The following is a 13,994-nucleotide window of genomic DNA, read 5'->3' on the forward strand; positions in this document are numbered from 1 at the left end:
AACAGATCCAGAGGGCCTGGTGGCTCAGGCCTGGAATCTCAGCTACTCAGGGTAAAGTGGCGAAAATTTAAAAAGATAGCCTAAGTGGGAAACAGATCTCAGACATTTCCGGTGGAAGGAGGAGTCAGAGTTTTAGGCCTGTGGCTGCTCCTTCCACACCCAGAAGGAATCACTTGGATGAGATCCAAGAAAATGGTAGGAGAAAATTGAGAAATACAAAGTGTGTTGAGTGCCGCATGTGTTAAGGCATGCACATATGTTGAGTGTGATATGTGTTAAGGTATACTCGTATGTAGAGGCTGGAGGAAGGTTTCCAGTGTTCTGCTCTATTTCTCAAGACAGGGTAGTACAATGGACCAAGAAGTAGGCTGGTGGTCAGAAAGCCCCACCAATCCTCCTATCTCCACCCACTACAGTGATGGGCTATAGGCTCTTACAGCCATTCATAGCCTTTATAAAAACGAAATATTTATTTTTATTTTATGTGCATGAGTGTTTCACCTGTACTGTATGTACTACTTACCAGATCAGATCCCCTAGAACTAGAATTACAGAAGGCTGTGAGTCACCGTGTGCATGCTGGGAAGGGTCTGAGTGTCCCTGCAAGAGCAGTTAGTGCTCTTGACCAGATAGCCATCTCTTCAGTCTCTCAAGCTTGGCTTTTTACACAGGTGCAGGGGATTCAAACTCAGGTGCTCCTGCTCATGCAGCAGGCCTCTCACCCAGCAAGCCATCTCCCCAACCCTGGGAACTGTACATTTGTAGGCCTAGCTCAAGTAAGTTGGCAGTACTTTAGGGAACATGATTAATGGTGCTAAGAACATGGCTGTCTACTCCATCTAGGTTGATGTAGCTGTTGCCATCTTTAAACAGATTAGCTGGCAGAAGCAGCATCAGACCCTTTTAACAGCCCATCATGTAGGACAGAGAGGGGCTCATGAGAGCTTTCCCCTCCTCAATATATGTAAGAGGTAAGCTACTTATTAAAGTGAGTCTCTCAGCGGTGCTGCTGGCCTTAAATTGCCAGGGACTCCCTTTGTGTAGTTGCCTGTGACACCCAAACCCCTGTAACTAACCCCCAAAAAAGTATTTTTGGTTCACCAAACTGAACTTAGACAGAAGCCTTCCTTTGGCCTGTTAGTGTCCTTTCTGTCTGGAAACGAATGGAAGTTTCTTCGTGTCTCCCCAGGAAGTGTCGTGGCACTGACTGCGGCAATCTTCCCACATACCAGTCAGAAGGCAGCTGATGGCACCGAGGACTAACTGAAGCCCTTACCTTCTCACCCGGTGTTCTCTCAGCTTTCAGGGTCTCAATTTCCTGCTGTAGCCGAGCCATCTCCTCCTGGAAAAGCAAGGCGAAACTTTATAAAGCTCAGGTAAGCTACCAACTGAAGGGGGCTGTTAACTTCTTCCCGAGCGGTTTGTTTTTACCTTTGTGTTTGTAGGCACATGCACGTATCTGGTGTGTATTGCATGTGTGCACTAATGCTCATATGTGTACTATAGCGTATGTGTAGAGGTCCAAGAACAACTTACAGAGACTTTTTTTTCCCTCCACAATGTGCGTCCCAGGGACTGAGCTCAGGTTCTCAGGCTTGGTGGCAAACACCATTACCTGCTGAGCCATCTTTCCTGCCCAGTTTAACTATCCAATGGAGACATTTCATCTTTACTTTCACTGGTGTCTGCCAGGACAAAAGCCAACAGGGAACCAGGTGCTCTGCTCCCATGGGGAAGCTGGTCCCTTCCTGGGAGAGAGCTCTCCCAGGCTTGCAAGACCAGAAATTGTTTTACCCAGAGTCGCCTCCTCAGTCAGTCAGCTTTTACACTGCACTGGCTAGCATGCCCCAGCATCACAGGGGAGGGGAACCAAAAGCATCAGTGGAGCTCCTGCCTGTCCATCAACACCACAGAGCACTTACCCGGCAGTGTGCTTTAAACTCCTGCTCCTGGCTTTTCAGGTTTTCATTCATGGCTACCAGTGCTCTCAGACTCTGTAGAATGCTGAGGAAGAAAGACCAACAGCACAGGGCAGGCCATTACCTTTTGATTTTAGGAATTGAGGGGAAAGCCACATCAAGAATACAAGGAGCTCCTTCTTAATTTCCTTTGTTTTTCTCAAAGGTATAATTTCTAATTATGCATTCTAATTATGCATTTAGACCCTCAAGCCCATGAGGAGACAAAACCCACCCAGGATAGGATTCTAGAATGCAAACGTCAACTTTGGAAATATCAACAAGCTTCAGTGGTTCTCATTTATCATTTATCACCCGGGGTAAACACACTATCAATAAGTGTGTGTGTGTGTGTGTGTGTGTGTGTGTGTGTGTGTAGGCTAGACCACAGTCTCAAATGTTATTCTTCAGGTGCTAGCCCCTTTATCCCTTTAATTAAAACACATTTTATTACATTTATTTATTTAGTATGTATGTGTGAGTGTACTTGTGCAGCAGGTGTGGGGGTCAGAGAACAACTTGTGGGAGTCAGTTCTCTCTTACCATGTGGGTTCCAAGAACTGAACTCAGGTCATCTGGTTTCATGGTAAGCACTTTACCCCACAGAGCAATCCCAGCAGCTTGTTCCTTGTGTTTTTGAGACAGGGGTCTCACTGGCTTGAGACTTACCAAGTAGTTTAGCTTGGCTGGCCAGCAAGTGCCAGGGGTCTTGTCTCTGCCTCCTGGGTACACAATTGTGTACCACCATGCCCAGCTGTTTCAGGCTGGATCTGGGACGTCAAACTTAGGTTCTCATGCTTAGAAAGCAAGCACTTGACCCACTAAGCCAGCAGCCCTATTTCATTGTTTTTAAAACCAGAAACCACTGCTCGGATCTCAAGGAGAGCTGCAAGGAAGGTGGGTGACACAGTGTGGTCCAAGAATCTCGGTGAGTATCAGGGTGACTGTTGGTCCCTTCTGGAGGGTCATGTGACATTATCTGAATGGAAATGGAGCTCCAGCCCATGACCTCTGGCTATTCTGCCCCTTGATGAGACAAATCAAGCATCAGACACTGCAGCCAGTTTCCTCAACATGCCGGAAACCCCTTACCTCGGGTCAGCTTTGGCTTCTAATTTCTCCAGGGCTGCCTGTTCTTTGTCTAGTTTCTCACCATGGTTCTTAAGCTGCAAGAGAGAGCAGAGGCATCACTGGCTATAGAGACTTACAAGCAAGCAGGAAGGTGTGCCCCATGACCCGCCCCCATTCCTGGCTTATTTGGGAGAGATGACCGAGCCCATTGGCTTTGGTTGTGCACTGAGAAAACAGATGAACCAGACAGATGGGATAGAGGGGGAGAGGCAGCAGGGAGGTCGGAATCAGTCTGCTAACTGGTGCACTGGCTATGGAAACACAATGACTTCACAGTGCAGCAGAAAGAGTCAGGAAAGCCCAAGGCAATGCTGAGGACAATGGCCTTGCACTAGGAAAGTGGGTGGGGATAAAATGTGACGCAGAAATTATCAGAATAGCACTGTCATGGCAGGGTTAAATCTTCCCAGCCTCTTAAATGGAGTACAGCTGGCTTTGTGTCAACTTGACACACACTAGAGTCATCTGAGAAGCCTCAATTTAGAAAATGCCTTCATAAGATACAGCTGTAGGACATGTTCTTAATTAGTGATCAGTGGAGGAAGGCCCAGCCCATGGTGGGTGGTTCCATTCCAGGGCTGTTGGTCCTGGGTTCTATAAGAAAGCAGGCTGAGCAAGCCAAGGGAAGCAAGGCAGTAAGCAGCTCCCCTCCATGGCCTCTGCATCAGTTCCTGCCTCTGGGATCCTGCCCTGTTTGAGTTTCTGACTCAACTTCCTCTAGTGATGAACAGCAATATGGAAGTGTAAGACAAATAAATCCTTTCCTCCACAACTTGCTTTTTGGCCACAAGTAATAGAAACCCTAACTAAGAACAATGGTTTTTACCTTCTTTTGATTTAGCAAATGGAAAATTCTTTAAGAAAATGTGGGTTTTAATGCATAGGGATGTACTTTTGTGCATGTTCTGTGAGTGTGCACTTGCTAGTGCATGTAGAGGCAGAGGCTGATGTCCAGAAGTTCCTCAATTTTAACTTTATTTTCTGAGACCTGATCTGTCGTTGAAATAGAAAGTCAAGGTATTGCTAGCCTATTTGGCCAGTGAGCCATTGGGATCCATCTATCTTTGTGTCCCAGTGCTGAGGTTACAAGTGCCACCACCACGCTGGGTTTTTATGTGGATGATCAGGTTCTGATCACAGGTCCTTATGCTTACACAGCTAGCACTTTACCCATTGAGCCATCTCTCCAGCCCATCTACTGTTAACTTAAAGTACATCTTTTACAGTGATCTAGAAAAAAAAATCATGAACACAGCAACCTCCCAAAGCATCTAAAAAATATGTACATGTGGGCTGATAAGATGGCTCACGTGTGGCACTTGCCACCAAGCCTGAAAATCTGAGTTCAGTCCCTGGAATCCTCATGGTGGAAGAGAACCAACTTCCAAAAGTTGTCATCTGACCTCCACATATGCGCTGTGGCATACTTAGCAGCCCAGCCCCATACACACACTAAATAAATATATAGTCATTTTTTTTTTAGAGGAAATGTACACAAATATGTAGAATATAATTGCTATGTAATCCTTAAAAGACTCAAAAGATCCTGGCTGTACTCACTACCCTGGAGAGGGTGGACAGATGGTAGGTTACAGGAGTTCACTTTTTGTGTTCGGTGAATTTTTGAACCATGTGAATATGTGGCTCATTCAAACAAAACAAGTTTCAAAAGTTCCAAGTTGAAAATGGCAGTACAGCCAGGTGTCACATCAAACCGTCTCACCTAGAGTCTCAAAATAATCCAGGCTAGGATGCTGGAACACAGAAGTGGGTTAACTCATGGGACAAGAAGAAAGGCTGGCAGATGGGCACAGACGGAAGACAGCTATGGAGAACTAGCCAGCGTAGGTGGGAAGACTGGCTTGTAGGGCTGATGCCTGAATCAGAAGAGTGAGGTTGACAAAGCACTGAAGCCTGCCTCAGTTACACAGGAGAGCATCTGAGGACCCCAGATGGCTGGCAACAGCAGAGAGAATGGAAAGCTTCCCAGCGCTGAGTTTCTGTTGCCATCAGCTGATGTATCACATAGAAGGTAGCACCTTTCCAGAGAAACAGTGGAAGTGAGCTGCTGGGATGGTTCATACTGTCAACTTGACAGGATCTAGAATCACCCATGAGACAAGCTCTGGGCACACCTGTGAGCCATCAGCCAGGTTAGGCCAGCCTCTGGGCAAGCCAGTGAAGTAAATTTTCTTCATTAGGTTCACTGAGCTGGGAAGACGAACCCTACAAGTGGGAGGAACCATCCCTGGGCTGGTGACCTAATCTGCAGAAACAGGAGACCATGAGCTAAGCACTGTTATTCATCTGTCTGTTTTCTGACTGTGTGTGCTGTGACAAGCCACTTCACGTGTTTGCTGCCTTGCCTTCTCCACCACAGGACATTGCATCCTTCAAGTGTAAGCCAGAGTAGAACCATCCCTCTTTGAGCTGCTTTTTGTCAGGAGTTTCATCACAGTAACAAGTCAAGTAGCTGTAGAGTATACACAGAATTGAGAGATGGTGAGAGGAAATTTTAAACCAGATGAACATATAACCAAGAATTCTCAAACATTTGAAGACAGGGAAAAAAAAAAGAATCCTGACTAAAGAAAGCTATAGAACAAGATACACTTTAGATACAGTGAATCCCTATAGGGACCTGGGAAGACAGTGTTCATCTAAAAGGACCTGGGCTTCCATCTGGAGAATCAGATTTGGGACTGTACGGATTGTGATACAGATAGATTAGAGCTGGTGGTCCATGCCACTGATGCTACTGTCAGTCCGTGTCCTGGCTTCCCTGGGATGGCTGTGTGGCTGTCTCCATGTCACCTGACCTGTATGACACCTTCCATGCCCTGCTTCACTTAAGTGGAAAACAAAACAAAACAACAACAAAAAAGTCTATTTTCATTGCATTAGTCTACCCTAGAAGGGCAGGCTTTGAGGAAATGAGAGGGCCCAGCGAGGTCATGTCTGACCAGTGCTGCTGGAGGAACGATGCTCTCATCAGCTGGTGCGAGGGAAGGTTCTGTCCTCAGAGTCTAGTCCACAGCAGGGAAGGGAAGTTTCATGGTGCTGCTTGACCCACCTGTCAGTTTATCCACACTGCTGTGATCTGACCTGGGAGAGGTGGCTGTGAACCCTAAGGTCACAGTAAAGGAAGGGGGGAGATCTGCTTACCTCTGTCAGTGTCTTCTTCATGTCACTGTACTTGGCTTGGAGGCTGGAATGATTTGTTTGCAGCTGTGAATGAGAGAAAAAGGACATTTGCTTGAATGACATCCTTTTCTCGGTCCAGACATTTATGAGATCCCTATTTTACAACAAGGAGGCAGAAGCCCAGAATAGCTGAAACTGATTTAAACTGCAAGACTTCCATTTTCATTTTTTAACAGTTCTACATTTACTTATTATGGTGCTAGGATTCCATGTGTAATAAACATGGAGTCTACCACTGGACCACACCCATAAATCAGTACGGCTCCTTGGCCTGATGTCCTAGACTGCAGAAAAGAGAAAATAAGTCACACCCATAAACCAATGTGGGGGCACCTTCCCAGGCCTAAGATCACATACTGCATGACAGGCTTTCCACATGGGTCTTGGAGAGCTGAGCTTAGGATGTCATGCTTGCACAGCAGGCCTTTACGAACTGAGCCATGTCCCCAATCTACATGTAGGCTTTTATAGTCCATAGACTGTCCCTGAGTCACACACTCTGCCTTCTTTTTGGTCTGCTTTCCAGGGAGAATATATGGTCTTCCAAAACAGTCCCACCTGTCACCAAGACCTATAAAGGACTAATAGCTCCCTTAAAAAGATCATTTGGAGCTAGTGGGATAGCTGAGGCAGTAAGGCACTTGCCACCGCAGAACCCACTTGGTAGAAGGGAAGAACTAACCCTAGCAAATTGTCTACTGACTTCCATGACATATGCGCCCTGCCCTCAGAAATAAATGGGAAATAGTAGTTTGTTTCTCCCATTCCCCCCCATCACCAGCTTACCTAGTGCACCTGCCCCCTAAAGTCTGAGACTCCCCAGACCTTCCTGCCCACATCCCATATCATACAGACTGATAGGCAGCGGCATGCCATTGCCCGGCTGCAACCTCCTGTGGCTTCCACAGTCCTTACATGGAGCTGGAAGGTGCTCTGTCCTCAGGTGGCCCACTGCATACATCACTCAAGACTCCTCAACAATCTGAGAGGAACTGGCCAACTCTTCCTCTCTCCATCTTTGCTTATGTTGCTTCATAAGTCTCCACCTGGCTCCTCAACATCTCCATGCAGACCTCCCATTCAGTCTGCCCATTCATCTTCCCAGACTCGGTCGGCCTTGACCTCAGGCTCAGTCAGCTCTATTAGTCACCCAGCTCCCCAGACCTCCCCATTCAAACCCTCACCACAACTGTAGCTAAAGGTGAGTGTGATGGATGTTTTATGTACTGCAGGTCTCCATTACACTTTAGGGGCCTTGGGGCAGGGCCCTCACCTTTCTTCATTCACGCCTACAGCTAAGCTCAGCACTCAGCAATATTCATTTGTGAAGAAACACCATTCTGGTTCTGTATATTTTCACACATGCACGAAAGTACATGCACTGGTGTGTGTGTTCATATGCATGCACAGTTTTGCATGCATGCAGGTTCCTGCAAAGGTCAGAAGAGAGGCTCAGACCCCTGAGGTTGTAGTTATAGTCAGTTGCCAGCTGCAAATGTGGGTGCTGGGAACCAGAACTCAATGTCCTCGGCAAGAGCAACAAGAGCTCCTGGTGGTTGCCATCTCTCCTATCCTGCCCTGTCCTGCCCTGTTTTTTCTGTCATGGGTTAATAAACTGCCTATAAAGGACCAGACAATATACAGTTTAGACTTTGTGGGTCATTTGGTCTCTACTACAACTACTCAACTCTGTTATAGCAGCTTGAAAGCAATCATAAAAAAATAGGAAAGCAAATGAGTATTTAGCTGTTCCAGTAAAACTTTACTCATGGAGATGGGGAGATGGCTTTGTGGAGAAAGTGCCTACAGAGCAAGCCTGAAGACTGAACACTGGCTCCCCGGAACCCACTTGAAAAGCTCGATGAGTGTGGCAGCTTGCCTCCAATTCCAGTGCCGAGGAGGCAGAGACAAGGGATATCCTTGAAAACTTAGCTAATTAGACAAGGCAAGCTGGCTCAGAGAGACCTTGTCTCTGTAAATTAAGTGGGCAGTGATTAAAGAAGTCACCCAGCAGCAGCCTCTGGCTCCTACATGCCCATCAGGCATGTGTATGCACACTTGCACACAAGAACCCCCACATACCTGCAAACACCCCACATGCACACATCATCCACATACACTTTACTCAACTGAAGTGAAGGCTGTAGTATGCCTGTGCTAGAACCCCCTTTGACCACTCTACCACAGGCGCTTCCCTCATTCATCTTCCCGATTTTACCCTCTTGGAAGGAGTTTACCTCAAGTGGAATTATAAAAGCACTCACCTCTTCTAGATGTTTGGTTTTTTGTAGAATCTGCTTATTCAAGGAAATGACTTTCCGCTGATGAAGTTGAGAAGTTCCTAATTTTTCTGGACTTTCTTCAGCAGACAGTTCAGATTGCTGTGGGAAAACCCAATGCAGATAATGAACTCAGTTCCATTCAGGTTGTTCATCCACTCAATATAAGCAAGGCAGTTCTGGGCAGCCAGTCTCATCCACCCAGGGTATCTACAATGTCCTGCTCAGAACCAAAATCTAGGCAGAGAAAGTCTGACATGATGACTGTGGCCCTGGTCAGCTGATGGGGAATGTTCTTCTGTGTATATGTTTCTCTTATTGGTTAATGAATAAAACACTGATTGGCTGATTGGCCAGACAGGAAGTGACATAGCTGGGCAGAATCAGGATATAAGCAGGGACAAACAGGAAATAGCTCTTTTCTCTGTGGAGACGCTGAGCAGTCATCATGTAGCAGGCAAAAGAGTTGCAGGTCTGGCATTCTCCAGCTAGATGAGCCAAGACCATGTGGAAATACTTAGATTAATAGAGATGGGTTAATAATTAAGACAGAGCTACCCAATAAGAAGCCATAGCCAATGACCAACAGTTTTATAACTAATATAGCATCTGTGTGTGTATTTGGGTTCTCAAGGGTGGCGGGACCCAGGCTGGGACCAAAGAACCACATGTAACAATCAGCAGTCTGCTTTGGAGCAGGAGAAAGCATGGGCATAGGCTGCTCAGCTAAGGTTATGCTGAAACCATCCAGGCAACAGCACCCGTGGAGGGTCTTAGTGAGTGGACTCAGGAGGTCTTAGCAGTTTCCTTATGAGACCATCTGGAATCATCAAGAATCACAAACTGAATCTGGCAAGATGTCTAAGCGGGTTAAAGCATTTGCCACCATGCCTGATGAGTTAGATCTCCAGAGCTTTGACGGAGACTCCCACAGGTACAGGCTGTCTTCTAATCTCTACATGTATACAGTGGTAAATATATAAACACCCACATACACACACACACACACACACACACACACATAAATAATGTAATAAAAATGAAAAAAGCTATGAACTCATTCACTTTCATTAAAATTTTATAAATATACAGTTGCAAAGTCTAGTCATTTATGAGCGTGTGTAATAAGCTCCAAGTCCACCCACACTCCCTCTCCACAGACCACTCCCTCAAGCATTTCTTACTTCTGTTCTTCTGTCTTAAAAGAAGACAGGTCCAAGAAGGAGAAAGTTGCCAAGAGAGGCCATGTAGTAAACCTCTGAAAATGGACAAGTGAGGAGGGGAATGGAGAAGGCTGTAAGAACTGGAGGCAGGTAAAGGAGAGATTTCTGGGGAGTGTCACAGGGTAAATGATTGACATTTTCTACAAGAGTTAATGATGATGACTAAGGAATGATGCAAAGATGGAAGCAAGGGCTGGAGAAATGGCTCAGCGGCAAAGGTGCTTGCCACCAATTCTCTGGGCTCAGTGATAAAGGTGCTTGCCACCAATTCCCTGGGCCCATCATGGGGAGGATGAGAACCTGCTCCCAAGAGCTATCCTCTGACTTACATGAATGCACCTCACTCCTCTACCCCTGCCAGTCCCACAAATAAATAAATGTAATTTTTTAAAGGAAGGAAGCAGCTGGTATAGAAAGCTAATCAAACTTTTGTCTCAATAATCCTGAGCCTGGAGAGATGGCTCAGACATTAAGAGCACGTATTGCTATCGCACAGGACCCTGGTTCAGTTCTTAGCACTTAGATGGTGGTTCACACTGTTTGTAATGCCTGTTTGAGGGGATCTGACATTCTCCATCTTCTGATATCTATGGTTACCAGGCACAAACAACATGTGGTATATGTAGGCAAAATCACTCATCAATCTTTTTAAAAAGGAACCTTGGGGAAGGTCCTGGAGAAAATAAACAAAAAGGTCTACCCTGATGTAATAGCAATCATTACAATAGGTAGGTAGCTTTACTGAATACTCAGATACCCCTCATAATCCCAAGCCCAAGCTAATCAGGTCAGCTAATCACTGAGCCCAGACTCAATGCAGCAAACCTATTGGGTAACTTACCGTCCCTGCATGTTTCATCAGTGCTCATGGGTTTGGAAGTCTGGAAAGTGCAGCACTGGGAAAAAGAGATGGCAAAAAGGAGGAGGAGAAGCTGCACAGGCTTAAGCACTATGGATCTTGGCTAAGGCCTTTCCTGAACAATTTACACCACTGTTGACAGACCATGAAGGTTTTTTGTTGACTTGTTTTGCTGTTTAATGATCTGGAATTTTGAGAACAGCGGGCTGGGTATGGGTGCAGTGAAGAGCCAGGAGTAACATTCTGCATACTGTGGGCTGGCAGGCCAGAAAGGAAACATAAAACCCTTGGGGCTGGAGAGACAGCTCAGCAGTTAAGAGTGTGCATTGTTTTCATAGAGGACCAGAGTTCAGTTTCATCACACAATTGTGTCTGACAGCTCACAGCCATCGTCCACTCTACTCCAGGAGATCTGATGGCTCTGGGTTCCCAGAGCACCTGCATGCACACTCACACACAATTTAAAAAAAGAATCAGAAAACTAAACATCAGGCACCACAACCCAGAACTTTAGAAAATGCTCACTATTGTGCCCCTGTGTTAGGGCACACAATTAGGGTCAACTGTGAACTGACAGTCTCTGGAACCATCTGGAAGGAAGCCCTGTGAGGGATTACGTTGACTATGTTAAATGTGGTAGTGAGACCCACTAAAAATAGGAGTACCATGGCTTGGGCTCGGGTCCTAGACTATAAAAAAGGGAAAAACCAGCAGGGCACAGACACGCATGGCCCTCTGCTGACTATGGATGCTATGCAACCAGTTGCTTCAAGCCCCTGTTGCTTTGAACCTTCTGTCATAACAGACTGTATCCTTGAATTGTGACCAAAATAAACCTTCCCCCTGGAGTTGCTTTTGTCAAGGGTAGTTTATTGGTAATGCAGTAAAAACTAAGACAGCTTGCTGGATTTCTGGAAACTGAGTTAACTTTTTAAGATTATTTTTATATGCATTGAAGTACAACCTATACCCCAGGGAAGGATAAACGCTTTCTGAAAACTACTTGAGGCTAGAAGAAAAAGGACAGGTGGGAGGGAAGACCTCCCTAGGTTCAAATCACTCCAAAGCCTGAAGTCACTAGGAACTCACTGTACCTTACCTACTTTGACTGTCCATCCTCAACAATAGTATTAATTCGGGCCTGATTGTAGCTTGCACTTCATTTCCAATGAGATGTTAACACACAACCTAGTACCTGACACTGACCTCCAAAGCACCACAGGCATAACCTGAGAACACTTCATGTCACTATCAGAATTAGATAATCTTCTGTGTTGCTTGCAATCATTCATTATCCATTCTACACCACCATCTCCCCCCACCCACCACACCACCATAGCTCTACATTTGCCCAGGCTGCCTAGAACTGGCTTGGCAGCAGAGGATGACTTCCTGACACGCCTCTCAAATGCTGGGATTACAGGAGTTACACTACCATGCTTAGTATATGCACTGCTGGAGATCTAACACAAGCTTTATTCATGCTAGGCAAGCATTTAATCAACTGAGCCACACCCCACCGTGTGTGTGTGCGTGAACACAGAGCCTCACTCTGTAACCCACGCTGTCTTCGGAACATTATGTAACCCAACTTGATTACATCTAGAATTAAGTAAAACCCAAGCATCTGGGAACACCCGTGAGGGCTTTTTTCTTGATGGTATCATTTGGGACCACATCTTCTGGTGGCAGCCTGAAAAAGGACACAGAAGGCTTTTGCCTGCTTGTCTTCACTCTTTTCACTCTTGCGGGCAAATTAATCTATTCTGTTGCTGAGATATTCCTTCACTGGTATTAAAGGCTACTTTTGGGGGTTTCTGATGTATGTTGAAGTCCAGCTGAGACATCCAGTCCAGTGGACTGAACAATATTGGATTCTTGGACTTTCTGTTGGAAGACAGCCATTGTTGGACAAGCCAGATCCCAGCCTATGAGCCACTCTAGTAAAAACACACACACACACACACACACACACACACACACACACACACACACTTCTGTTCTTCTAGAGAACCTTGACTAATACACTAGGTAATCTCAGTGACTGAAATGCAATAATTGACCCACTGTTTGGGAAAGTAAATTGAGGGAGTCCACCAGGATGTCAAGGAAGAAAGGAAAAGATCTCTCTCCAATCCATTCTTTCACTGAGAATCATATAAATAGAGAGAAAATGCATGCATACAGGAAAAACCCTAAAGGCTCTTAAAACCTTATTTCTTTATTAGAATATGCTCCAAGAAATAAGGGCTTTCAAAATCTGTCAGTGCTAAGTAAAAACATATTCTGTGGATCCTCTCTCATGTGTTCATGTTGTGTGGACATGTGCACCTGTGCATAAGGGTCACATGTATGTGTGTGCATGTATATATCTGGAAGCCAGGGGTTAGTTTTGGGAGTCTTCCTCAATTTTTCTCCACCTTATCTTTGGAGACATGGTCTCTCACTGAACCTGGAGGTCCCTGATTTAGCTAGGTGGCTTGGCCAGTAGCCCCAGAGATCTCCCAGTCTCCAGCTTCCCATGATGGGATGATGGATGCGTACAGCTGCATCCCACTTTTTAAATGGATGGTGAGGATCTGAACTCAGATCCTCATGCTTGTATGGTAAGCACCTTACCCACTGAGCCATCTCTCTAGCCCCTGCAGTTTCTTACATTTTCATTTACAAAGTATTAATTCATATTAATTAACCCAGGATTCTGAGGATCAGCTCCACGTTGATACATTTCTCTAGGTGAAACGACAAGTACACATATGTGCAGGTCCACTATACTAGCCTTTGAGGCAGACATGTACTTCAGGAAGCTGTTTGTCCAGCTGGGAAGCTTTTAAACAAAGCAGCCTATTCTGGAGCTCTAGTGAAGATAGTTCTTAACCAAACATACTCCTCATTAAACAACCTAAAATTTTTATTACTTTCAAATTATCCTCCTAACAGCCAGGAAAACCCAGACTGAAGGCAGAAACAGGTCTTTGGAACAGGCCAGCCCATCTGATAGTGGCTGATGGCCAGTTACAGCAGGAGAGTAGGTGACGAGAAGCAAGATGCGCTTGTAACAGTAGTACAAAGTAGGTCAGATGGAGAAGACAGGACAGGGATGTCCACCCAACCCTCAAAGGGAAAAAGTTTAAATCCCAGGTATCTTAACAGTCTATTTACAAAATACAACATCTGTCAAAAAGGCCAGCCTCTGATAAGCACACCCTTGTGTCCACCGAGGAGCAAGGGTTGATGTGTGGATCTCATTCTGTTCAATGATTGCAGATTAAGAACGTGCCTGTAAAACCACAGCGTGGATTAAGAGAGTCTGCTGCAGATCTCATGTTTTCTAATGTGA

At 45.6% G+C, this 13,994-nt stretch overlaps 1 protein-coding gene across 2 annotated transcripts in view; it reads right to left on the reverse strand.

The window, feature by feature from the left end:
• Ccdc93 (coiled-coil domain containing 93) overlaps window positions 1–13,994 on the reverse strand; it is a 77,021-nt gene that overhangs the window by 22,041 nt on the left and 40,986 nt on the right. For both annotated transcript variants that reach the window (XR_004770014.1, XM_027417785.2), the window contains exons 12-16: window positions 8,558–8,674; window positions 6,255–6,317; window positions 3,051–3,124; window positions 1,923–2,004; window positions 1,277–1,342 (exon numbers count right to left, since the gene is read on the reverse strand). Coding sequence is in view for 1 of the 2 variants with exons in the window: in XM_027417785.2 (XP_027273586.1) it covers window positions 1,277–1,342; window positions 1,923–2,004; window positions 3,051–3,124; window positions 6,255–6,317; window positions 8,558–8,674 (402 nt within the window). In the remaining variant the exon portion in view is untranslated. The remainder of the gene's footprint in view (window positions 1–1,276; window positions 1,343–1,922; window positions 2,005–3,050; window positions 3,125–6,254; window positions 6,318–8,557; window positions 8,675–13,994) is intronic.

This window comes from Cricetulus griseus, chromosome 5, assembly GCF_003668045.3.
Source record: "Cricetulus griseus strain 17A/GY chromosome 5, alternate assembly CriGri-PICRH-1.0, whole genome shotgun sequence".
Taxonomy (NCBI): domain Eukaryota; kingdom Metazoa; phylum Chordata; class Mammalia; order Rodentia; family Cricetidae; genus Cricetulus; species Cricetulus griseus.